At 35.7% G+C, this 27,338-nt stretch overlaps 1 protein-coding gene across 1 annotated transcript in view; it reads left to right on the top strand.

The window, feature by feature from the left end:
* ADAMTS9 (ADAM metallopeptidase with thrombospondin type 1 motif 9) overlaps positions 1-27,338 on the top strand; it is a 527,878-nt gene that overhangs the window by 121,667 nt on the left and 378,873 nt on the right. Inside the window, exons 4-11 of the mRNA XM_053721004.1 lie at positions 8,843-9,123; positions 10,561-10,644; positions 10,724-10,848; positions 13,291-13,331; positions 17,447-17,552; positions 19,099-19,245; positions 25,317-25,458; positions 26,515-26,622. Coding sequence (XP_053576979.1) covers positions 8,843-9,123; positions 10,561-10,644; positions 10,724-10,848; positions 13,291-13,331; positions 17,447-17,552; positions 19,099-19,245; positions 25,317-25,458; positions 26,515-26,622 — 1,034 coding nt within the window. The remainder of the gene's footprint in view (positions 1-8,842; positions 9,124-10,560; positions 10,645-10,723; positions 10,849-13,290; positions 13,332-17,446; positions 17,553-19,098; positions 19,246-25,316; positions 25,459-26,514; positions 26,623-27,338) is intronic.

The following is a 27,338-nucleotide window of genomic DNA, read 5'->3' as shown; positions in this document are numbered from 1 at the left end:
CAGAAGATAACACACCCATTTCACTGTTATACCTCTTGTCCCTAGTGTTAGAATATATGAACTGCAACAAATATAAACAGCAACAACTGGAACAAACCATTAGGATATATTCATTACACAACCTAGATGTTGCTTGAATGAAAAGTGAGTGGTACAAAAAGCTTTTGGTTCTCTGCAACCACATACATATATTTGTAGTCAATGGCTTTGTTCTATTAAAGAATGACATTCATTTTGAAGATAAACACGTTGACAAGCTTTTCAACTGTAATTGATAATACATATGTATGTATGGGGTACTTGTAAAGCGCAGCGTAAGGGTCTCAAGGCGCTGCTCATTTTATCAATCTCAGAAGGATGAAAGGCTGAGTGGACCTAGCCAGGGATTGAACCTGCAACCCTTGGGTTACTACAGAGCTCAGCCTCAGTGCCTTAGCATGCTGAGCCATCTGTCCATTCCATATGAGCCTGTGATTGGCCAGGGGGCTGTCACATGATACATGGAACAGGGAAATGAAAGAAAACATTGAAATAAGTATTAATAAAACCTTACTGTTTGTTTGAAATTCAAAATAAGCTTTATCGTATTGTCTTTTTATTATTTATTGATTAGGCAATTGTACTCTACTTAATGTTTTTTTTTTTTTAAAGGGACATGAGGCCCATTTTCTTCTTTCATAATTCAGATAGAGCAAACAATAAAAAAAAAAAAAAAAGTTTCCAATTGACCTCTGTTATCAAATTTACATTGTTCCAATAGTATTCTTTGTTGAAGAACATACCTACGTAGGCAGCATACATTTGTCTGTAGCGCTATATGACAGCAGTTTTGCAAGAATGCTTTTGAACACTAAATGGCAGTATTGTTTGCACAGTGTATAACACTGTTAAACGCATTCTTGCAGAACTTCTGCAATATAGTGCTCCAGACACATTCATGTCCATATATAACATTCACTAAAGTGTGTACATTATAGCTGTGTGTAATAAAGGAAACCTTTTAAAGGGACAGTCTAGTCACAATTAAACTTTTATGATTCAGATAGGTCATGCCATTTTAAATAACTTTCCAATTTACTTTTATCATCAAATTTGCTTTGTTCTCTTGGTATTCTTAGTTGAAAGCTTAACCTTGGTAGGCTCATATGCTAATTTTAAAGCCCTTGAAGGCTGCCCCTCATCTGAATGCATTTGACAGTTTTTCACATCTAGAGGGCAATTGTTCATTGATGCCAAACAGATAACATTGCGCTCACACCCGTGGAGTTATTTATGAGAAGGCACTGATTGGCTAAAATGCAAGTCTGTCAAAAGAACTGAGATAAGAGGAAGTCTACAAAGGCTTAGCTACAAGGTAATCACAGAGGTAAAAAGTATATTAATATAACAGTGTTGGTTATGCAAAACTGGGGAATGGTTAATAAAGGAATAGTCTATCTTTTTAAACAATACAAATTCTGGAGTAGACTGTCCCTTTAAACCAGGGTTCTTTAAACCATGGGTCGGAACCCATTATTGGGTTGCAACACCATGTTTACTGGGACACAACTAGTGTTGTGTTGTAGGAGAGTGTGTGTGGTGTGTATGTTGTAGGAGAGTTTGTGTGGTGTGTGTGTTATAGGAGAGTGTGTGTGTTGTCGGAGAGTGTGAGCGGTGTGTGTGTTGTAGGACAGGGTATGTGGTGTTTGTGTTTTATGAGAGGGTTGTATCTGTGTGTGTGTTTGGTATGTCTGTGTGTTACATGAGAGTTTGTGTGTGTTATATGAGAGTGTGATGTGTGTGTGGTGTGTATTGTATGAGAGTGTGTGGTGTGTGTGTATTTTATGAGAGTGTGTGTCTATTTTTACCTTGTTCACAACACTTTCAAGTTTGACTGCAGTCAGAAATAAAGTATTCACACATTTTATGTCACTTTGCCAAATATTTCAAACCAAGCATACAAATAGGATCGCCAAGGTATGTGGTATCATGGCATTGGGTCTTATGAAAAAAAAGTTTGAAGAATCTTGTTTTAAACCATGTGAGAACATTACTTTATTAGATCCTTAATAACTGTCAATTACTTTTTGATAAACTGGGACAGTCTACTTGATTTTTTTTTATAGATATAGATAACACCTTTACTACCCATTCTCCAGCTTTGCATAACCAATATTGTTATATTAATATACTTTATAATTTCTGTTTGCCTGTTTCTAAGCCCCAGCAAACCGCCCCTTACCTCAGTGCAGCCAGACAGAGCTAGTTCATGTATGCCATATAGATAACATTGTGCTCACTCCCATGGATAATGATAATGGTTATGCAAGAACCAGCAATGATTGGCTAAAATGCAAGATTGTAAAAAGCACTGAGATAATGGACAGTCTGCAGGGGCTTAGATACAGGTACAGAAAAGAAATCCGGGGAGCCCGTAAATATAAATTCAATATCCTTTATTCATATGCATTTAAAATACGCTGTGCAGCGTTCACAACTTCCAGACCCACTGATCCTTTGAAACATTTGCGTCACAGGTCAGCCGGCGCGTTTCGGCCAATGGTTGTGGTCATAGCTGTATGACCTGCCTGTCCGGACCTGGACTTAAAAAAACTTAAAAGCCTCAGTGATAGGTTGAAAATCTTGATGACGCTGACGGCCCAGCCCACTTTTCGGGATCCCTTACACTGTATATTAATACAAATACAATCCTGCTTATACAAGGCTCAAATCTTTTTCAAAATAGCAGCACATTGTGTGTTATACTAAGGGTGGGCTGGTATCAATACATGATCAGTGAATACATTCATTACAAGTTTATTCATTTTGCCTGAGGAGATGAGGTGAGCTATGGACTGCCGAATGTTTATGGTGTTTTCTTACTCTCTGTGGACAGGGTTTGACATTGTTTGACTGTCTATAGGGACACTGTACTTTCTGACACATAGTGTTGCGAGCTTGATACAGCCTTTGGAGAAACTGTAAGACCGTGACAAATGCGGTGGTAATTTATCCTCTATTCTAAAGAATAATTTTGGCAGCAGCACCAGCTGCAAGTATATGAGTCTGTTTTTGTAAAAGGGTACACCCTGTTTTTTTTTAGATACAGGTAATCAAAGAGGTTAAAAGTATTGGCCAGATTACGAGTTTTGCGTTAGAAGCTGTGCGGTGCTAACAAGCAGTTTTTTTCTCACCGCTCACTTACCTGCAGCGCTGGTATTAAGGGTTTTTACAAACCCGGCGTTAAAAAACAAGAAGTGAGCGTTGAGCAAAATTGTGCTCCATACCGCACTCCAATACCAGCGCTGCTTAAGTCAGCGGTGAGCTGGTCATACGTGCTCGTGCACGATTTCCCCATAGACATCAATGGGGATAGCCGGCTGAGAAAAAGTCTAACACCTGCCAAAAAGCAGCATAAAGCTCAGTAATGCAGCCCCATTGATTCCTATGGGGAAACACATTTTACGTTTACACCTAACACCCTAACATGAACCCCGAGTCTAAACACCCCTAATCTTACACTTATTAACCCCTAATCTGCCGCCCCCGACATCGCCGACATCTACATTATACTTATTAACCCATAATCTGCCGCTTCGGAAACCGCCACCACCTACATTATACTTATTAACCCCTAATCTGCTGCCCCAACATCGTCGACACCTACATTATATTTATTAACCCCTAATCTGCCGCACCCAATGTCGCCGCAACCTACCTACACTTATTAACCCTAATCTGCCGCCCCAACGTCGCCGACACTATATTAAATTTATTAACCCCTAAACCTAAGTCTAACCCTAACCCTAACACCCCCTAACTTAAATAAAATTTAAATAAATCTAAATAAATATTACTATCATTAACTACATTATTCCTATTTAAAACTAAATACTTACCTGTAAAATAAACCCTAAGCTAGCTACAATATAACTAATAGTTACATTGTAGCTAGCTTAGGGTTTATTTTTATTTTACAGGCAAATCTGTATTTATTTTAACTAGGTAGAATAGTTACTAAATAGCTATTAACTATTTAATAACTACCTAGCTAAAATAAATACAAATTGACCTGTAAAATAAAACCTAACCTAAGTTACACTAACACCTAACACTACACTACAATTAAATAAATTAAATTAGCTAAATCACAAAAAAAACAAAACACTAAATTACAGAAAATAAAAAAACAAATTACAGATATTGAAACTAATTACACCTAATCTAAGAGCCCTATCAATAGAAAAAAAGCCCACACAAAATAAAAAAAACCTAGCCTAAACTAAACTATCAATAGCCCTTAAAAGGGCCTTTTGCAGGGCATTGCCCCAAAGAAATCAGCTTTCCTGTCAAAAAAAATACAAACACCCCCCAACAGTAAAACCCATCACCCACACAACCAACCCCCCAAATAAAATACTAACTAAAAAAACCTAAGCTCCCCATTGCCCTGAAAAGGGCATTTGAATGGGCATTGCCCTTAAAAGGGCATTTAGCTCTATTGCGGACCAAAGTACCTAACCTAAAAAATAAACCCACCCAATACACCCTTAAATAAATCCTAACTCTAACCCTCGAAGATTCACTTACCGGGAGAAGTCTTCATCCAAGCGGCAAGATGTCCTCAACGAAGCTGGCAGAAGTGGTCCTCCAGACGGGCAGAAGTGGTCCTCCAGACGGGCAGAAGTCTTCATCCAGACGGCATCTTCTATCTTCATCCTTCCGGAGCGGGTCCATCTTCAAGACATCCGACACGGAGCATCCTCTTCTTCCGACGGCTTCTTCATAATGAATATCTCTTTAAGTGACGTCATCCAAGATGGCGTCCCTTAGATTCCGATTGGCTGAATTCTATCAGCCAATCGGAATCTAAGGGACGCCATCTTGGATGACGTCACTTGAAGAGATATTCATTACGAAGAAGCCGTCGGAAGAAGAGGATGCTCTGGGTCGGATGTCTTGAAGATGGACCTGCTTTGCGCCGGAAGGATGAAGATAGAAGATGCCGTCTGGATGACCACTTCTGCCCGTCTGGAGGACCACTTCTGCCCGTCTGGAGGACCACTTCTGCCGGCTTCGTTGAGGACATCTTGCCGCTTGGATGAAGACTTCTCCCGGTAAGTGAATCTTCGGGGGTTAGTGTTAGGATTTATTTAAGGGTATATTGGGTGGGTTTATTTTTTAGGTTAGGGACTTTGGGCTGCAATAGAGCTAAATGCCCTTTTAAGGGCAATGCCCATCCAAATGCCCTTTTCAGGGCAATGGGGAGCTTAGGTTTTTTTTAGTTAGTATTTTATTTGGGGGGTTGGTTGTGTGGGTGGTGGGTTTTACTGTTGGGGGGGTGTTTGTATTTTTTTTACAGGAAAAAGAGCTGATTTCTTTGGGGCAATGCCCCGCAAAAGGCCCTTTTTAGGGCTATTGATAGTTTAGTTTAGGCTAGTTTTTTTTTTTATTTTGATAGGGCTATTAGATTAGGTGTAATTAGTTTAAATAGCTGTAATTTGTTTTTTATTTTCTGTAAGTTAGTAGGTTTTTTTTGTGATTTAGCTAATTTAATTTAATTTATTTAATGTAGGTAATTTATTGAATTGTAGTGTAGTGTTAGGTGTTAGTGTAACTTAGGTTAGGTTTTATTTTACAGGTCAATTTGTATTTATTTTAGCTAGGTAGTTATTAAATAGTTAATAACTATTTAGTAACTATTCTACCTAGTTAAAATAAATACAAATTTGCCTGTAAAATAAAAATAAACCCTAAGCTAGCTACAATGTAACTATTAGTTATATTGTAGCTAGCTTAGGGTTTATTTTATAGGTAAGTATTTAGTTTTAAATAGGAATTATTTAGTTAATGATAGGAATTTTATTTAGATTTATTAAAATTATATTTAAATTAGGGGGTGTTAGGGTTAGACTTAGGTTTAGGGGTTAATAAATTTAATATAGTGGCGGCGACGTTGGGGACGGCAGATTAGGGGTTAATAAATATAATGTAGGTGTCAGCGATGTTAGGGGCGGCAGATTAGGGGTTAATAATATTTAACTAGTGTTTGTGAGACGGGAGCACGGCAGTTTAGGGGTTAATATGTTTATTATAGTGGCGGCGATGTCCGGAGCGGCAGATTAGGGGTTAAAAATTTTATTATAGTGTTTGCGATGCGGGAGGGCCTCGGTTTAGGGGTTAATAGGTAGTTTATGGGTGTTAGTGTACTTTTTAGCACTTTAGTTATGAGTTTTATGCTACGGCGTTGTAGTGTAAAACTCATACTACTGACTTTAGAATGCGTTAGGGATCTTGGAGGTAGAGGCTGTACCGCTCACTTTTTGGCCTCCCAGGACAGACTCGTTATACCGGCGCTATGGAAGCCCCATAGAATAAAGGGTTTACAAAGTTTACGTAAGTCGTTTTGCGGTAAGGCCAAAGAAGTGTGCGGTGCCCCTAAACCTGCAAGACTTGTAATAGCAGCGGACGTAAAAAAAGCAGCGTTGGGACCTGTTAACGCTGCTTTTTTATCTTAACGCACAACTCGTAATCTAGCCGTATGTTAATAAATATTAGTGTTGGTTTTGCAAAACTGGGGAATGGGTAATAAAGTGATTATCTATTTTTTTAAACAATAGCAATTTCCAAGTAGACTATCCCTTTAAACTTGTCACAAGCTTTTTCAATATAGAACAAATGTATCCGCTTTGCTGCTGTTTTTAAGTGCGTGTTACTCTCGTGTAATATTATCTAACCACTATTACAGTGTGACATGCATTCATCACTCTTCTTTTAATACCTTGAAGTTATGAGCACACTTGGTTACGGCTTCTGATATTTCAAATATGAAGAGCAGCCACTTGAAACGCAAGCATCAAGAACATTCATCAACTTCTAATTCTGGAATGTCCGATCAAGAAATATAATTTGTCTTATTCAATTCCACATCATTAATCCTTAGCGCTTGTCTTTTGAGTGTCCATTCAGTAAGAGATCTTTGAGTTCTCATCCTAAAACTAATGGAATTCCAGTTTCCTCTGTATCTATGTAAAGATTTGTTGCATCAGTATTGAGGAACCACAGAGTCATGCTCTATGTGTGGTTTTAAATTTGATGTATTTTTAAATTGCTCTAACTAAATATAATTGTATGATTAAACGATTGTAACTAAGTGAATGAAACACTAAAAGGTTCTCCGTTCAAATTATATATGTTGGGACAAGATGAATATATACAGTTGGATATGTACACATATATTTACAACAAATCAGTCCAATTTGTACAGGGCAACCCTAGCTATCAACTACAATTTGTGAAACACCAATAACTAAATATAAGAATCACAGATAATTTATCCCCAAAAAAAGAAGGTATAATACTTAAATTATCTGTGTGCTTTGTCTTGCTGTCCAAGATCAGCCATCTTTTAACTGGAGGAAAAGATATGAGAGAGAGTTACTGTTTCCCCCCCCCCCCCAATTGTATGCCCAATTGTATAGGGTGTGGCCCATTATATGCCATTCAAAGGCTATATGGCAGTATCCTTAGTCTAGGTCAAAAGCGTTGTCTAGGCAACAAAGGTGTTTCAGCGGGTGGGGGAGGGATTTCTTACCTGAAATACGCCTGTTGTTTTAAACAGTTTACTTTAAAAAGTAGTCTCTCAACCACTTGTTTTTTTTAATTATTTTTATTTATCTGATTGAATGGAGCAGTAAAGTAAAATATAAACTTGTATTGATTAGATAGCAATTTTAACAACTTGTTTTTATCAAATATGCTTTGTTCTCTTATCTTTTGTTGAACAGCTTACCAAGGTAGACTCAAGAGCAGCAGTGCACTAATGGGAGCTAGATGGTGGTTGGTGGCTGCACATTATACACCCTTTTTCATTCGCTCACCAGATGTATCAGCTAGCTCCCAAAACTGCATTGTGCTCCTAAGCCTACCTAGGTTTACTCTTCAAGAAAGGATATCAAGAGAAAGAAGCACATTTGATAATAGAAGTACATTTTAATGCTCTGTCTGTATCATAACAGTTTTTTAGTTTGACTATATTGTCCATATTTATATTTAGTTTTGCCTATATTGTCCATATATTGTCTGGTAATTTGTTCACTTACACCTAGAGGAAAGTATAGCATCTGCTACCTCTTTATGTTGTATGTATTGGGTATTTGTAAAGCGTGGCTAATCACCCGTAAGGGTCTCAAGGCGCTGCTCATTTTATCAACCTCGGAAGGAAGAAAGGCTGAGTGGACCTCGCCGGAGATCAAACCTGCAACCCTTGGGTTGCTACAGAGCCCAGCCACAGTGCCTTAGTATGCTGAGCTATCTATCCTAGACCCATTTCTCATAGATGTTTGGTCAACAACATTACTACATGAGCCAGAACACAAGTTATTCTTATTCTGAGATAATTTGACATAAATAGTATGAAAACTTATTGCAGGACATTTTATTGGTGGTTTAGAAGCCATCCAGCATACTAAAGAGCCACTCAAACAATGTTCTAAGACACTTGGTATGATTTTATGAATGAACGTATGTAGAGCAATACAAAAAAAAGTTAGAACCATGGCTATCTGGTTCCTTGAATATTTTAAGCTCTGTTATATGGTGAATGATAAACCACAATAACAAAGAAATTTAGATTTTCAATGTACTGTTATCTTTCACAAGGACTATCAGGTTAATCAAATCTAGATGGGAGATAAGCTAATCATAGGTTAAAACTATAGTAGGACAAAATTTGTTTTACAAAATTAATGTATTGTTACTATTTACAAATCCAGATATAAGGAAATCTGCAAGAATTTGCACTGGGGGAAGAAGAAAATATATTTGCATTTTTTCCTAATAACTTTTTTTTTTCTTTTTACAGGGCATAAACATAGCCACGTCAAACATAAGAAGAGTGGAAATCAACAGGAAAAAAATACTATGTTTTCACATGTAGAAACTTTAAGAAAGAGACTATTACAAAACCAGTATTCCTCATATAATAACAATACTGATAATATAAATAAAACCAAAGCACCAAAAAGAACAAAGCGCTTTTTATCCTATCCTCGATATGTTGAAGTGATGGTAGTTGCAGATAACAGGATGCTGGAGTATCATGGTGCAAATCTACAGCATTACGTTTTAACACTTATGTCCATTGTGAGTATGAAAATAATCTTTTAAATTTGTTTAGGGTACTTCCTATATTTTGTGAGCTGCAGAGGCAGAATATTATCTGATTCTAGTAATGTCTCTAAAGTTAATCTTTTGTTAAATTGGGATTGTAATGCATAATTAAACATTCATGATTGTATTTGAAATCATTCAATCTGTTAACATCTAAATCATTTTGAATATATAATGTGTGAGATACGCAATTTCTCCTTATAGATTTTGGGATATGTAGTTATGTTTCTTTATGACTGAGTTTATGCAGAAATACCTTCTTGTTGCTTAAATTTTATAATTTTATCATTTTTCTTGGTGAAGCTGCAAGAAAATGAATATTATACTTTAAAAGCTGTAATTATATATCTATATTTTCTTTGCAATCTTTCTAAACTGATGTCTGGTATTGATTATTTCCCTGCATTCAATTACATAAAAAGTCACTAGGCAAGAAAACTACACTTATAGAGTTTATTAAAAAAGAGAGAGAGCTTGTGATTTCACAGTTCATATGCAGTGCAACTTTGCAGTAATAATTTTTGAGAGTTACATTGGTGAGACCTAGTGTCCAGTACATTGCTGCTACTAGACAGGGCATATCAAATATCTGATATCTTGTCATTGCAATGACAAATAAATAATAAATTATTATTCTGTGTCATACAATCATACAATGGTATATATGCCTTGTTTCTGGCATCTTGGGAAATGGCTCCCTGGTGACCTCTAGTGGCAAATTTTCTTACTACCAATAATTAGTGTAGGGCTTTGTCCCAAAATGCAGCACTCCAACACTTTCTAAACAGCCTTTCACTTCTTCTTACTGAATATTACATTTGTCTGCACCTAGGAGGATTCTTTTTTATTTTATTTTTTTAAGTATTTTGAAATTTGTATTAATGAAGATGTAGGAATCAGACAACCGTGGAATAACCTGTATGTATCTGTATATTAACAGAGACAGATTAATTAAGGTTGTTGGAGCGTTTATCAAGAGGGCTTTTTTATTTTACTCAGACTTTTTTCAAACTAACAGGAAGTGATTTAAATTATCTTATGTTGTTAAAACACAGAACAGGTGTTAACTGATTGTATTTTTGCAATACAAGCTGACTCTGATGTTTTTACGGTGTACAAGCACATGATGCATATCTAGATATGCTCTGTACACAAACATTTTAAACAGTGTCTGTTAGGTTCTATAGTGCCTTATTTCCACAACTGTTTAACAGGCTGGTGCCCTGGGCATATCTAGATATGCTTCATGTGCCTGTGCACAATAACATTTCTGAATTAAACCATGTTAGTTACTGCAAATAATGCTTCTATTCAAACTTGAAAATGTACCGGCTTGCATTACAAATTTGGCTAGAATGCCCCTTTAAAGGGTACAATGTTTTTGGTAATGAATATGTTTTTTTTGTGCAGGTTGCTTCTATTTATAAGGATCCTAGTATTGGAAATTTAATCAACATTGCAATTGTAAAGCTGGCTGTGATACACAATGAACAGGTAAATTGTGTGGCTGTGTCAGATCCTTTGTACCATGGGGGGCAGACCATGTTTATGCTGATATATTCTCTGTGATTAGGAGGGCCCATCCATCTCATTCAATGCTCAGACCACGTTAAAAAACTTCTGTATATGGCAGCAAGTACAGAACCACCCAGACGATAGTCACCACTCCCATCATGATACTGCAGTATTAATCACCAGGTCAGTATAACATTTTCATTTTTTTTTTTTCTTCATTATTTTTATGGTCACCTTCGGACATTTATATCTCAGAACCGAAAAGTTAAAGGGACTTTAAACCCTAAATATAATTATGTACCTCCCTCTTATTATGGGTGCCACCATTTTGGAACGTAGCTTTTACTGCAGGTATCTGAAATAAACAGCAAATCAACATTGGAATGCAATGAAATGTCAATGTGGCAGCACTCATGACTAGCAAGAGTTGGGGAATAACCTCAATACTATGCTCCAAAAATATATTTAGTGTTTGATATCCCTTTAATTGCTTACTCCATCATGGTAGACATCAAGAACTGTGATTTAACCTCTTCTGTCATATATTTATATATATATATATATAAATATATAGATAGTTATTATCTGCTATCAGCTTATATAGGGCAGCGATTAACTCCTTTTGTCAGACACACTGGGAGTAACTATTAATTTATATGGGACTGTAACAGTGAAAGAAGTTTCAGATACTAGCAAATGATTGCCAATGTAACAAATGCTTTATTTAGGTAATTGAAGTGTACAAGTATCATAGATACATGATATGAACAAGTCCAAAAGCAAAGGAACAAGTCTAATACTAGACAGAACCAGTAGAAAGGAGTCAGTGAAAAGAGAAGTATGAGCAGAATACTCTGAGCTGGATGGTAAAGGGTAATAGTCAGCAGGGCACAATATGCAGGTATTGACAGTGATCAGATAATGGCCAGCAGGGCACTATGGGCTTGATTTATTAAGCCTTCTCCTACCCTACGACTGCAGGTTCTCACAAGAGAACCCACAGTCAGGATTTATCAAGCAGTGGTTATGAGACTGCTGCTTCCCTTCTCTCTTCTCAACCTCTTAGGTGGAGAATTTTAATTTCCCCGGGTCTCGTCCTACCGGAGTGATTGACAGCTCCTGCCCATACATGATTTGCTGTGCACGGGCAGGGGGCGGTATTGCACTCGAGGGCAAAATAGCGCTTGTGTGCAATGTTGAATTCCGCCAGCGGATTGCTGCCGGCCAGAGGAGAGCTGGGGCGGAGAGGGCGAAAATGTATGCCCCTGTCCACCCTTTGCTTGATGAATCTAGCCATAAGCGGGTAATTAGTAGGGCACAGTGCACAGATAATGGCCAGCAGGTCACAGTATGCAAGTAATGACTGTGAGCAGATAATAGGCAGCAGGACATAGTATGCAGGTAATGGTCAGCAAGGCACAGTATACAGGTGATGGCAAGCATGACACAATACACAGGTAATAGCCAGCTAGGCACAGTATGCAAGTAATGACTGTGAGCAGATAATAGGCAGCAGGACATAGTATGCAGGTAATGGTCAGCAAGGCACAGTATACAGGTGATTGCAAGCATGACACAATACACAGGTACTGGCCAGCTGGGCACAGTATACAGGTGACGGCCAGCAACATACAATACATATGTAATGACTAACCGATCACTGTATACAGGTAATAACATAACATATAAATTAAGCAAAACAAAAACAACAACAAAATAAATTCAATTTTGATCTTGAAGAACAGAAAATGTGTCACTGTTTAAGAATATGTTAATACGTGAAGATACATTTTACTCAATTTTTATCTTTACTCTGTATAGAAGAAGATATTCCCAAATTGATTGTATTTCTTGTAAATGGGTTTCCCTATCTACTGATAGAGCTGTGGGTATGTGTTCTTTTCAGCCAATGAGAATTAATACAGCAGTATCAGTTGTGTTCTTCATCTTTGTTTCAATTTAAACTTCAACTACTTAAAATTTTGTTTATGCCCAAATTATTTTAACATGCTTAAATGCCGCTCTTTTGTATGCATGATAAATAAAATTAAAGGGACATTCCAGCCAACATTGGAATCCACATGTGGATTCATTTTAGTTGTTGAATAGAAGCATTTTTGTAATATACATGTATTAGCAAAAATGCTTCTAATAAAAACTATAGCTGTTTCAAAAGTGTATTTAAGTATTCACATGCACCAGCATTTTAAACACAGCACTTGCCCAAAAAGCCTAAGGTGCTAGTACCATCTGATAATGACTCAATTTGTTAATTGCTGACATGATACAAGCCCCACTGGTGCTCTGAGCAGCTGCAGTGTTTAAAATGCTGGCACACTGAGAATATCTAGCTATGCTTCACATGCACGTGCAGAGAAATATGTTAACACTAAAACAGTGATAACTTTTACTAGAAGCATTTATGCTAATACGTGTATATTGCAAATTTGTTTCTATTCAAAGATGTAATTCATCTATGTGCATTTAAATTTTGACTGAAATGTCCCTTTAAGTACAATGTCTCCTTAAACAAACACATTTTAAAATGCATTTTGTTCGCAAAAATGTGTTGACGTAATTGGCAAACTTAAACACTTCATTAATGTACTTTTGTTTTATTTTCAGACAGGATATTTGTAGAGCCCACGAGAAATGTGATACTTTAGGTGCGTAACACATTTTAAAGTCATTATTTTCTATAGTTTCCATTATATTATGTGCAGTGTGGGAGTTTTATTCTTCCTGTAACCAGTGGATGACATCACAAAACTCTACTGGAATTCTAAATGCATTGCACCATGGGATTAATATTTGAAACGGCCTCATTCATTTTACTTGATCTTCTATGCAAAATAAAACTGTAAATTACTATTTGGTTAGTAATTTTCTGTGTAAATGAAAGCTGAAATATCCAGAAATTTGTCTCATCTATCTTGCAATACACTCTTGTGTATATTTCCTACATTTTTTCTTAAAATTATATCAGCAAATATCATACTAAATTCGTTCATGTCTGTTAAAGGGACGGTAAACACCTTGGGGCCTATCTATCAAGCTGTCAACCTAAAATACGCTGGAATTCCGCATTGTAATTGTTGAAAGATTGATCCGACCTAGTTATCAAAGCCTACAGACCGGCAAAAGTTGAAATTTGTGATGTAACATACGATCCACCGGTCTTAATCCGACGCAGATCGATGCTTACGTCATTACAGATGTTCCGAATACACCTTCGGCTCTATCTGACACTTTTTCCAAGTTATCAAACTTTTAACAGGTACGCTTGCGGCTATTCGGACGCATCGTACCTGGTTTTCAATCTGCCACCCTGAAGGCCGCGGATGCCATAGATATCAATGGGAGTCTGAAAGCAGCGAAAGCTTATGTTCGATGCTGCAAGACAAATAAATATAACCCATTGATTTCTATAGTAGAAAACAAGTAACATTTACACCTAACACCCTAACAAAAACCCGGAGTCTAAACACCCCTAATATGCCGCCCCGACATCGCAGACACAAAATAAAATGTATTAACCCCTATTCCGCCACTCCCCGACATTGCCGCAAACTAAATAAAGTTATTAACCCCTATCCCTCCGCTCCCCGACACCACCGCCACTATATAAACGTATTAACCCCTAAACCTCTGGCCTCCCACATCACTACCACTAACTAAACCTATTAACCCCTAAACCGTCAGCCCCCCACATCGCCATAAACTAAATTAAGCTATTAACCCCTAAACCTAACAAGCCTCTAACTTTAAATTAAAATTACAACATCCCTATCTTCAAATAAATTTAAACTTACCTGTAGAATTAAAATAAACTATTTTAAACTATTAATTAACTTACCCTAACTATTATCCTACAATTAAATTAAACTACCATTTAAATAAAATAAATTACATATTAAAAAACCTAACCCTACTCAAATTATTTAAATATACTATTAAACATTATTAAAAGTACTAAATTACGGGGGGGGGGGGGAACCAAAATTATCAAAAATAAAAAAGAATTACACCTAATCTAACAGCCCTATCAAAATTAAAAAGTCCCCCAAAATAAAAAAAAACCTAGCCTACAATAAACTACCAATGGCCCCTAAAAGGGCCTTTTGTGGGGCATTGCCCCAAAGATATCAGCTCTTTTACCTGTAAATAAAAATACAACCCCCCAACAGTTAAATCCACCACCCACCCAACCAACCCACCCAAATAAAAAACCTATCTAAAATAACCTAAGCTCCCCATTGCCCTGAAGCATTTGTATGGGCATTGCCCTTAAAAGGGTATTTAGCTCTTTTTTTCATGCCCAGACCCTAATCTAAAAATAAAATTCACCCAAAAAAACCTTAAAAAAACCTAACACTAACCCCCGATGATCCACTTACAGTTCTTGATGTCCCGCTTGAAGGATCCATCCAGCCGGAGAAGTCCTCATCCAGGCGGCAAGAAATCTTCATACGGGCGGCCTCTTCCATCTTCATCCAGCCGGAGAAGTCCTCATTCAGGCGGCAAGAAGTATTCATCCAGACGGCATCCTCTATCTTCATCCATCCAGCGCGGAGCGGGTCCATCCTGAAGACATCCGGCCCAGAGCATCCTCTTCATACGGTCACCGCCATAAACAGGGAACTTCAATGCAAGCAACGCCATCCAAGAAATAAACTGTTGGGGGGGTGTTTGTATTTTTTTTACAGGTAAAAAAGCTGATATCTTTGGGGCAATGCCCACAAAAGGCCCTTTTAGGGGCCATTGGTAGTTTATTGTAGGCTAGGTTTTTTTTTATTTTGGTGGGGCGCTTTTTATTTTGATAGGGCTATTAGATTAGGTGTAATTCTTTTTATTTTTTATTTTTACTAATGTGTTTTTTTTTCTTCGTAATTTAGTGTTTGTTTGTTTTTGTAACTTAGGGTTTTTTTGTTGTTAATTTAGTACTTTTAATAATGTTTAAATGGACAGTCAAGTCCAAAAAAAACTTTCATGTTTCAAATAGGGCAACTTTCCAATTTACTTTTATCACCATTTTTGCTTTGTTCTCTTGGTATTCTTAGTTGAAAGCTAAACCTAGGAGGTTCACATGCTAATTTCTTAGACCTTGAAGGCCGTTTTTCTCCACTAGATGGCATTAGTTCACATATTTCATATAGATAACATTGAGCTCATGCACGTGAATTTACCATGGATACAGCTCTGATTGGCTAAACTGCAAGTCAATCAAAATAAGTGAAATAAGGGGGCAGTCTGCTGAGGCTTAGATACAAGGTAATTACAGAGGTAAAACGTGTATAATTATAACTGTTGGTTATGCAAAAATTCTGGTGTTGACTGTCCCTTTAATAGTATATTTAAATAATTTGAGTAGGGTTAGGTTTATTAATATGTAATTTATTTTATTTAATTGGTACTTTAATTTAAATGTAGGATAATAGGGTAGGTTAATTAATAGTTTAAAATAGTTTATTTTAATTCTACAGGTAAGTTTAAATTTATTTGAAGATAGGGATGTTGTAATTTTAATTTAAAGTTAGCGGCTTGTTAGGTTTAGGGGTTAATAGCTTAATTTAGTTTATTGCGATGTAGGGGGGCTGATGGTTTAGGGGTTAATAGGTTTAGTTAGTGGTGGTGATGTGGGAGGCCAGAGGTTTAGGGGTTAATACGTTTATTTAGGTTGCGGTAGGGTCGGGGAGCGGCGGGATATGGGTTAATAACTTTATTTAGGTTGCGGCAGGGTTGGGGAGCAGCGGGATAGGGGTTAACAACAGTCCGATGCTCATCGCCCCGTACTTGGTGCGCGTCTTTTTGCCAGCTTTTTTCATAAATAAGGAGAGCGTATTGAGATACGCGGCCGCAATGTTAGGCGAGCATATTGGTGCCGGCGAATGCAGCATAGTTGACAGCTTGATAGATACCCCCCCTTGTAATTACATTTTTATGCAGTCTTCCAATAGATCAACATATCTTGGTAAATTGTAGTTTAAATGCTTTTAAAACATTTATTATGTATGCAGATTTTTCAGTAACAGTGGTTAATTTTTGATGCATATATATATACATCTATAAAAAAATGTAATGTCCCTTTGAATACAAATATATATGTGTGTATGTATATATATATATATATATATATATATATATATATATATGTATATATATAGGTAGTAGGGTAAGCACACTCTCACAAACCCCAAACTTAATTTATTTCTTAGTCACTAAGAAATAAATTAAGTTTGGACACTTTACAAGACGTGCTTTGTTCTATATCCAGTATGTTTATATATATATATATATATATATATATATATATATATATATATATATATATATATATGTATATGTATATATGTGTGCATATATATATATATATATATATTGGATCTGCCGATAAACAAAAACTGTTTTAGTGTTTAAAGCTGCTATTTTGTTAGCAAACTTTGCAGGGTTTTGGTGCTCCGGAGTACTCAAGATACACCCTTAAAAATATGACTTGGTTTCGTTTTCTGTGGTTAATCAGAGTCCATATGTAAAGGACCTGTATCTAACTAATCACTATAGCACCTAACAAGGTAACATAAACTGATTTATACCTAAGTATAGTATATATACTCCAGCCTACCTGGAGAGAATAGAAAAAGCATAATTTGTAGAGGTGAATTACAGAATAAGCAGGCTGGGTAAATACTGAATGTACATTACATAATTTAGCCTTTAGCTTGAATATTCTCCAAGACTTAGTTGCACAAAGTAATATTTTTTTTTTTCTTTCTTTGTGTAGGGTTAGCAGAAGTTGGTACAGTATGCGATCCATACCGGAGTTGTTCTATAAGTGAGGACAACGGATTAAGCACTGCATTTACAATAGCACATGAACTTGGACATGTGTATGTTTCATGTAAATATAATGTTTGGCTTAACCATAAATCAAATTGTATACAATGTCTTTAAACATTATGTGGTTGCATGCAAAATTCAACAACTGTATATATGTCATTTTGGGCTTAAAGGGACAGTAAAGTCAAAATTTATGATTTAGACAGAACATGCCATTTTAAATAGCGTTCCAATTTTCTTCTATTATCAAATTTGCTTTGTACTCTTGATATCCTTAGTTGAAGAGTAACTCTAGGTAGGCTGTTAGGAGCTCAGGAACGTGCACGTGTCTTTAGCAGTCTATGATAGTAGTGTTTGGGACTATGTATAACATTGCAAAAAACAATGTTGCAAAAACTGCTGCCAAAAGGCTTGACACATGCACGCTCCTGAACTCACCTAGGATTATTCCTAAAAAGGATATGAAACCCAACAATTTTAATTTGTGATTCAGACCGAGCATACGATTTAAAAAAGTTTTACTTATACTATCAAATTTGCTTCCTTCACAAGATATTCTTTCTTGAAGAGATACCTAGGTAGGTGTGTGGAGCACTACATAGTAACATAGTAGATGAGGTTGAAAAAAAGACCAGTATATATAAGTCCATCGAGTTCAACCTATACAAATCTAGTATACTTGCAAAAAAGCTCCAGTTGAGCTTAAATGAATCCCATTAAAAGGTGACCCATTTAACACAAGCAATCTTATCCCTGAATTCCCTTTCTAGCCAGAAATGTATCCAAACCATTTTTAAATGTATCTAAGGTATTGGCATTCACTACCTCCTTTGGTTATGAGTTCCACAATTGTATTGCTCTTACAGTGAAAAAATTTTCCTTTGCTGGTGATTAAATCTCCTTTCCTCCAGCCTTAAATTGACAATTTTCTTGGAATAAACAGAGCTTCTGCCATCTCTGTATATGGGCCTTAAATATATTTATATACAGTATTCATGTCACCTTTGAAGCACCTTTTTTTCTAGAAAAAACAGACCCAGTTTAGCTAACCGCTCCTGATAGCTTAACTTCTCAATTCCCCTTATTAGCTTTGTAGCCCTTCTCTGAACTTTTTCTAGATCTGTAATGTCTTTTTTTGAGATCGATCCCCAGAACTGCACTCCATACTCATGGTGAGGTCTTACCAGGGATTTATATAGTGACAGAATCATGCTTTCCTCCTTTGCATCAATGTAGCCACCAATCAGCAAGTGTTATCCAGGGTGCTGAACCAAAAATGGACCGACTAATTGATAATAGGAGTAAATTAGAAAGTTGCTTAAAATTGCATGCTCTATCTGAATCATGAAAGAAAACATTTGGGTTCAGTATCTCTTTAAGAAAAGTTTTCTTTGTATTGTGGGACCACAGGGAATTTGTTTTTTAAACTCAAAAGTATGGGCTAGTCTTGAATGAAAAGAAAGTTTTAGGGCAATTCTGTACATATTTATCCTTATTATCTATTGCCTGAGCACATGAGCAGCACTGGAGATGTCTAATAATATGCAAGAAGAGATCATTTAACCTGGTTCTCATAATCTCTTTCTATATTCCTAGATTCAACATGCCCCATGATGATAGCGAAAAGTGCATAGAAGGAGGTGGTAAAAACCAACAACACGTCATGGCTCGAACCCTAAACTTTAATACAAACCCCTGGATGTGGTCTAAATGCAGCCAGAAATACATTACACAATTTTTAGAGTAAGTGTGTTTTTTATTTATTGACAGACGTAAGTTATTAAATGTGCTTTGACTACTACAGAAGTAATTAGTTGAATGTTGCAGCAGATGTGGGCTTTTTTGTTTTAGCTCATTGTTGATTCAACTACATATGTGTGATGGGCATTTTATAGTTTATAGGGACATCAAAGTCATAGTTAAACTTTAATTGTTCTGATAGATCATGCAATTTAAAAAAAAAATGTAAATGTACTTGTATTTGTTCTCTTGGTATCCTTAGTTGATGATTATACCTAGATAGGCTAAGGAGCATCAATTTACTACTGGTAACTAGCTGGTAACTACATAACTACTGGTAACTAGGCAACTAGGTGATAACTAGCTGGTAACTAGGTAACTAGATGGTGGGTGGTTTCTATAGCAATATGACTTATCATTTGCTCTTTAGATGTCCTCAGCTAGCTCCCAGTAGTGCATTGTTGCTTAGGAGATGACTTTCAAACAAAGGATACCAAAAGAACAAATACATTTTGATGATAGAATTAACTTGGAAAGTTTCTTAAAATAGCATGCACTATTTGACCCATGAACATTTTATTTTGACTTTCATGTCCCTTTAATTATTATGGATTTTATCCTATGATTAGTGGTGCCATCTAGAAAGCATAGTGCTGTACAAATTAAAGGGACATTAAAGTTGTTTTGTCTAAAAATAGATATTCATCTCACTAATCAGCAAATAGCACCCAGGTACTGAGTCTACTAGCTATGCTTTTAAACAAAGGATACCAAAACACTAAAGAAAATTAGCTAATACAATTAAATTTCAAAGTTGTTTAAAATTGTATGTTATATCAGAATAATAAAAGAAAAAATGTGTTTCCTTTCCCTTTAAAGGGACATTAAACTCTTTGAGATGGTAATATAAATTGTATATTTAAAAAAAAAAAATCTGCAATATACTTTAATTGTTTATTTTGTCCCCTTTTCCTGTAATTCTATTCTAAAATTGTGAGCTTTTCAGTTCCTGTTAGAAATGGAAGTACAGAACACTGTTATATTCCTCACAGCCATTGGCTGCCCACTCTATTGACCTATTTATAACTGTCCCTAATCGGCCACATTAAAGAAGGTAACCTAAGTTACAACATGGCAGCTCCCATTGTTTTGTAGACACTAAAACCTTACTTATTTCGTCAATATATAAACAGCTAATGAAACTTTTTAAAAAAATACATCTATTATGTTATTCTCAGACTAATCCTTTTCTTTCAAAGCTTCATTTCTAGCATTTGTTTAATGTCCCTTTAATAAATATCCTTTAGTGAATGTGATGTTTATTTATCTATGTTTCTAATTGTATTCATTGTAGGCTAGCTATTTTCAGAAAAAGAAAAGTACAGTAACAAAGAGCTATTATTACAAGTTATATGATTGTAGACTTAGAAATGTGTTGGTGTATTTGATAAATTGAGTGACCTTCCAGTAAAAGCTATGGGTTCTATTTATCAATTGGCATTCAGATCAGGTTCGCTCCTAAGAACCACGTCCATCATAGTGGCGAGAGGGGCAGCATCCTCTGCCTGCATTTAACATTGCACAAGCAATTGCTTGTGCAGCCACACACCCTTCTCTCACACAACCAGTAGCGTGAGAGAGCAGGACTTGTCAATCATCCTGACCAGTTCAGAATGATTTAACTCTGTTACATGTGAGGTGGCAGAGAGGCTAAGTAACTTTGATCTTTAGACAACAGCTACTTAAAGGCATGGTAAATCCTAGCGTTTGTGAAATGCTAGGATTTACCATTGGAACAAATAAAGGGGACTCTCAGTCATGAAGTATAAAATACTTCATGCAGAAAGCTCCTTTATTTGTTTCAAGTATTCGCTGTTCTAAGCTGCTAAGGCAGCCTACGGCAGAACACTGTTTTCACCTCTTAACCAATAGCCGTACAGGAAATCTAGCTTGGCGCTTGCTGGAATTCACAACTATTTGCTAATAGGTGAAAATGTCATTTAACAACAAATAGTGTTCTGCCGCTGGATGCTTGAGCAGCTCAGTGCGGTAAACCCTTGAAACAAATAAAGGAACTTTTAGCATGAAGTATTTTATACTTCATGATTGAAAGTCCCTGCAGCTTAATAAATGGGGCTCTATGTGGACAAATACAGAAGCTATAGCCTATTTTGCTAGATTAGATAAATTGTTCTTATTTACAGTTAAAAATTGTTTTAAATTCCATAAAATGTAAGCATATAGGCTTTTTATTTTAAAATATGTTTTAAACATTTTCACAGTTCAAAGGACATGGAGCATTTTAGGAATGTAATATAAAATATTTGTCTAATAAGGAAGCTTTGCAATATGTGTTCAATATTTGTATGTCCCATTTTCAAACTCTCCAAATCCAAATTCGGGGTTTTCCAATTCTGGGAATTGTAAGTGCACTCTCCAGACTTCACAAGCCTAACCCTGGCACATAGCTGTCCCTATTTGACTCAGCAGACGTGATAATGTTAAATGAGCACTTAGTTTTTCTTAGTTTAGCCACTGCCTATAGCTAAAAAAAAAACAAGCAGACATTACAGAACTTAGGTTCTATAGTCACAAGATTTTAGTAGCAAACGTCCTCTATGGAACATGGACAGTAAAATGATTGCAGCTAGATTAGATGTCTCCTAGCAACACTTCAAACGAAAAACTGCCACCTTGGCTTCCTGTAGTGGCCTGTAGGACACTGTACAAATAAAGTAAAAGAATAAAAATAAAAGGGGAAATGCTTTTAAAATTGTGAATAATACATATTTCAAAGATTTATATGAAGTATAACCCACTACTTAGTGTTTTTTTTTTTATTACAACCATGAAACAGAGTGTTTTATATCCCTTTAAATAAATTGATGGGGGTGTGAGACATTCTACAATAGTTATAGCAAACAAAGTGTTAATTTATGCAAAGTGTTAATGTATTTAGAAAGTTTTCATATCTGGTTGCTATGTTAATTTACTGCAAGACTACTACAGAGTTTTGTAATTCCAAGATGTTTTTATTGAGAAAAAATGTAAAAATCCCACAATTTTAATAAATATATAGAATAATGTATAATACAATTGTATTCCCTTTTGATATAGTTGGTACAATTGTCTGTTTACTGCCTGTGTTATTTATATATTATTTTTAATATATTTATTTCAGATTAAGTATAAATAACAACACTTAATTGTGAATATAATTTAACAATGTGTGATGATAAATTGCTTCCAATAATAGCCTAGAAATGCATAAAAAGTGGGGTTTATTTAACAACTCCCACTGTGACTTATTACTAGAGAACTTAAAATCAAAACTATGCTATGCTTCTAAAATTATTTATTTCAGCAATGCCCTAATACTGGCACATTATTACACTCACGGATTTCTGTAATAAAAACGTAATCTCTGACGGCTGGATCCTATCGCTAAGCATTCCAAATCCCTAGAAACACGGTAGCCATGGAAACCACGAGTCTCATGCTGGTATAAAATTTTCTAATTGGATATTTGTCCTAGTAAGAAAGTTATACCTGGATGAAATAGGACATCAGCCTTCAGCAATGCACAAGCAACATTGTTTTACTATATCCATACTTAGTGCAAGAGTGTGGGTTTTTTCTATGTCTAATATAACAGTGGTAATCTTTTATATTATATCTTTTCCTATTTAATAGTAATAATTAAATTAAACACATACTGCAAGGCTATTTTGTAGTTCTTACCAACCATAGTGAAGGCCTGTAGTATGCATTTTTCAGCTAGAACATGCAATTTTAAAGAACTTTTCAAATTTCTTATATTATCTAATTTGCTTCATTTTCTTGGCATCCTTTGTTGAAGAGTAAACCTAGGTAGACTTAAAGTAGCACAGGAGCGTGCACGTTTCTTGAGCACTCTATGGCAGCAGTGTTTGCAACAATGTATGTAATCATTTTTATACCATGTTTCAAACACTGTTGCCTCAGAGTTATAAAGACACGTGCACGCTCCTGAGCTCCTATGGGCCCTTCTAGGTTTACTCTCTGATGCAAATTTGATAATATAACTAAATTGAAATTTTGAGCTCTATCTGAAACATAAAAATTTTTTTGTCTCATGTCCCCAAGCTTTAACACAAGTACAGGTAATTGCCATAAAGTTGTTGTTGAGGATTGTTCATGGCAGATTATCTAGGGCTCAGCCACATCACAAATCCCATTTGGTTCAGAAAACCCAGGTGTCAATATCTTATATAAATGTGTCTCTTACATCTTTGGGATGTGTTTGTGTACGTTCAGAACCAGGGAGCTATAACATTTCTTAAATTCAGAGTTTTCAGTTAGACCATGTATTTAAAGGGACTTGAAACCCAAAATGTTTCTTTCACGCTTCAGATAGATTATATATTTTTAAACAACTTTCCAACTTACTTTTGCTATCAATTTTGCTCCATTCTCTTGGCATCTTTTAGTGAAGAAGGAGCAATGCACTCCTAGGAGCTCGCTGAACACATTTGTAAGCCAATGAAAATGGGCATACAAGTTTAGCCACCAATCAGCAGCTAGCTTGAAGCTCTGAGCCTATCTATATATGCTTTTCAGCAAAGGATACTAAGAGAATGAAGCAAATTAGATAGAGGTCGATTGAAAAGTTGTTTAAAATAGTATGCTGATTTTTTTGGGGGGGTTCCATGTTCCTTTAACATAACAAACAGGGACTCACAGTCTCATGTCAGAGGAGGTTCTTGTTTAGACACAGATTAAAGGGACATAATACCCATATGCTAAATTACTTAAAAGTGAGGCAATAGGATGTGGATACTGAGGACATTTTTACATAATTTATCTTCTTTTTTTACATAGAGATATTCAGGTGATAGGTTTTAGTCAGCTTTTTTCAGAGGTGCTGCATCACTTTCAAGTGCTTCAACATTTGGAGATTCTTTCCCTTAAAACCCTGGGCGCACAATACAGAGCTGCCAATCATAGCACGTGTTGCATTTGAAGAATTGTTCCTGCTTCCCTTCCTCTCTGCTTTATTCCTGTCATGGTTTCTGAAAATGAAACCAGGGGCTGCTGGTCACACCTTGTTTCATCCACAGCATGCCAAACTCCACCCACAGTCCACTCGTTACCCTTCCTACCATGACTATAAAGTCTACTAAACACCCACAATATGTCTATCGATCTCCCTGTCTTAGTCTATGCCTCAGAGTCCTAGATTAAATTTAGGAAATGTGGGTTATATGTAGTACACAGTCTATGTTACATGGAGCACGCAACATGGTGAAAATATTTTATTGCTACTATTATTTATTTAAAAAAAAAAAAAAAAATAGTCAAGCATAACAAACAAAAGATATAAGTGCAGACAAACTCCATGGTTTGGTTGAGGTTGTCACTTGGGAATCAGGGTTTCTGAAGTTGTTGTGAACTAAAAATAGATTGGTTAAAGGGACACTAAATCCAAAATTTCTCTTTCATGATTAAGATAGAGCATGCAATTTTAAGCAACTTTCTAATTTACTCCTATTATCAATTTTTCTTCGTTCTCTTGCTATCTTTATTTAAAAAGCAGGAATGTGATGCATAGGAGCCGGACCATTTTAGGTTGAGAACCTGGGTTATGCTTGCTTATTGGTGGGTAAATGTAAGCCTCTAATAAGCAAGCGCTATCCATGGTGCTGAACCTAAAATGGGCTAAGATTTACATTCCTGCTTTTAAAATAAAGATAGCAAGAGAACAAAGAGAAATTGATAATAAGAGTAAATTAGAAAGTTGATTAGAATGTCATGCTCTATCTGAATCATGAAAGAAAAAAATGTGGGTTCAGTGTCCCTTTAATAGGATCAGTTTTAGTTTATCCTGATAGGTAAGTATAACACAATATCATGTTATATATACTCCTCTCTCTTGATAGTAATGAATTCCCTACAAGAGTATCTCCTTTATATACATTTTCCAGACTTCCAATCATTTTATCTTTAACCAATGAGACTCACATTTTTAAACACATGATAGAACAAACAAATTGAATACTAATGTCATAAATAGTTGTTTGTCTGTTCCATTCCAGCACTGGATATGGTGAATGTTTACTTGATGAGCCAGTCTCGAGAACTTACAATTTGCTTCAGCAGCTTCCTGGTGTTCTGTACAATGTTAATAAGCAATGTGAGTTAATTTTTGGTCCAGAATCCAAGGAATGCCCTTATATGGTACGTATTTATTTTATTTTGTTTACATCTAAAATCAATATGCATGTGGCTTGTAATACTTTTTTTTGTATATTATGGTTGGTCCCTTTAATTGATTATTACATATCTGTATACTGACTATTTTTTTTCAGCAATGGTTTTAATAGGATATAACTAATCAAATTCAAAATGAAGCTCTGTATAGATCATACAATTAACATTTTCTTAGTATATTATATTTACAAATATCGCCTCCTTTAAGATAATTCTAAAAATGATTTAACCCCTTCCCATTACCCTATACAGTGAGTGGCACTCCTAACCCTATGCAATGTGTACGCTTGTATGTGGACAGATTATGCTTACTGTTCAGCAAAACATGTTTATTCCCCATAAATAATTTTAATTATGTAGTGTGCAACTAAAGTATTTAAATGTTACTTTCTTAATTTATTTTTAAATATAACAAATGTAGAGTCTTACATATGTATGTATGGTTTGTTCGATAATTTTTCTTAAACACTAAACACAATTTTTTTTTCTTTAATGATTCAGATAGAGCATGCAATTTTAAGCAATTTTCTAATTTACTCCTATTATCAATTTTTCTTTGTTCTCTTGCTATCTTTATTTAAAAAGCAGGAATGTGACGCATAGGAGCCGGCCCATTTTTGGTTGAGAACCTGGGTTATGCTTGCTTTATTGGTGGGTAAATGTCAGCCTCCAATAAGCAAGCACTATCCATGGTGCTGAACCTAAAAATGGGCTGGCTGCTAAGATTTACATTCATGATTTTCAAATAAAGATAGCAAGAGAACAAAGAAAATTTGATAATAGGAGTAAATTAGAAAGTTGCTTAAAACTGCATGCTCTATCTGAATCATGAAAGAAAAAAAATTGGGTTCAGTGTCCCTTAAATTATATTAGCCATCCTGCTTTAAAAGTGAAACTATTTACAACAGTTTATTTTCACAAGCAGATGTATGCAAGGACAGGTCATTTGTTACACTTCTATGTTTTTTGCGGTAAATCTTTTCTGAAAATATTAACATGCCCTTTTCTGTTCCATACTTGTAGAAAATGCAGTGCAGGCGACTTTGGTGTATAAATAAGGAAGGTCCACACAAGGGCTGCCGCACTCAACATACGCCATGGGCTGACGGCACTGAATGTGAACCAGGAAAGGTCCGACATATGTTTGTTTACTTGTGCTCAAATATAGACAACATTTTATTTTCCACTAGAATGTCCCTTGAAGTTTACGGTTTAATTGACATAAATTTACATATTAAAATGTAATTATTAAATTACTATGCTGCTGATATGGGGAGGAAATCAAGATTCTGGTAGAGACACCAGGATAGTAACAAGTGCAAACTTAAAGGGACACTCAATCAAAATTAAACTTTCATGATTAAGATAGAGCATGCCATTTTAAACAAATTTCCAATTTACTTCCATTAACAAAATGTGGACAGTCTTTTTATATTTAAACTTTTTGAGTCACCAGCTCCTACTGAGCATGTGCAAGAAAAAGTGTGTATGCATTTGTGAATGGCTGATGGCTGTCACTTGGTAGGTGTATGCATTTGTGATTGGCTGATGGCTGTCACATGGTACAAGGGGAGTGGAAAAATACATAACTTTTAAAATTGTCAGAAAAAAAAATCTACTACTCATTTGAAGTTCAGACTATGTGCTGTTGCATTGTCTTGTTATCTTGCATTTGTTGATTATGCAAATCTACTGTGTTGACTGGTCCTTCCTTCATCCCTTTTCTTTTGATGTGATTACAAAGCATCACAGCTTCTATACTAATGTGTATAATATAATATGCCAACATATATAAAATGAATGGTGTTTGAGCAATGGCTAAATCTCCCACCTTATTCTCAGAAACT

Source organism: Bombina bombina, chromosome 7, assembly GCF_027579735.1.
Source record: "Bombina bombina isolate aBomBom1 chromosome 7, aBomBom1.pri, whole genome shotgun sequence".
Lineage (NCBI taxonomy): Eukaryota > Metazoa > Chordata > Amphibia > Anura > Bombinatoridae > Bombina > Bombina bombina.
This window is presented reverse-complemented; position numbering and strand designations above follow the sequence as displayed.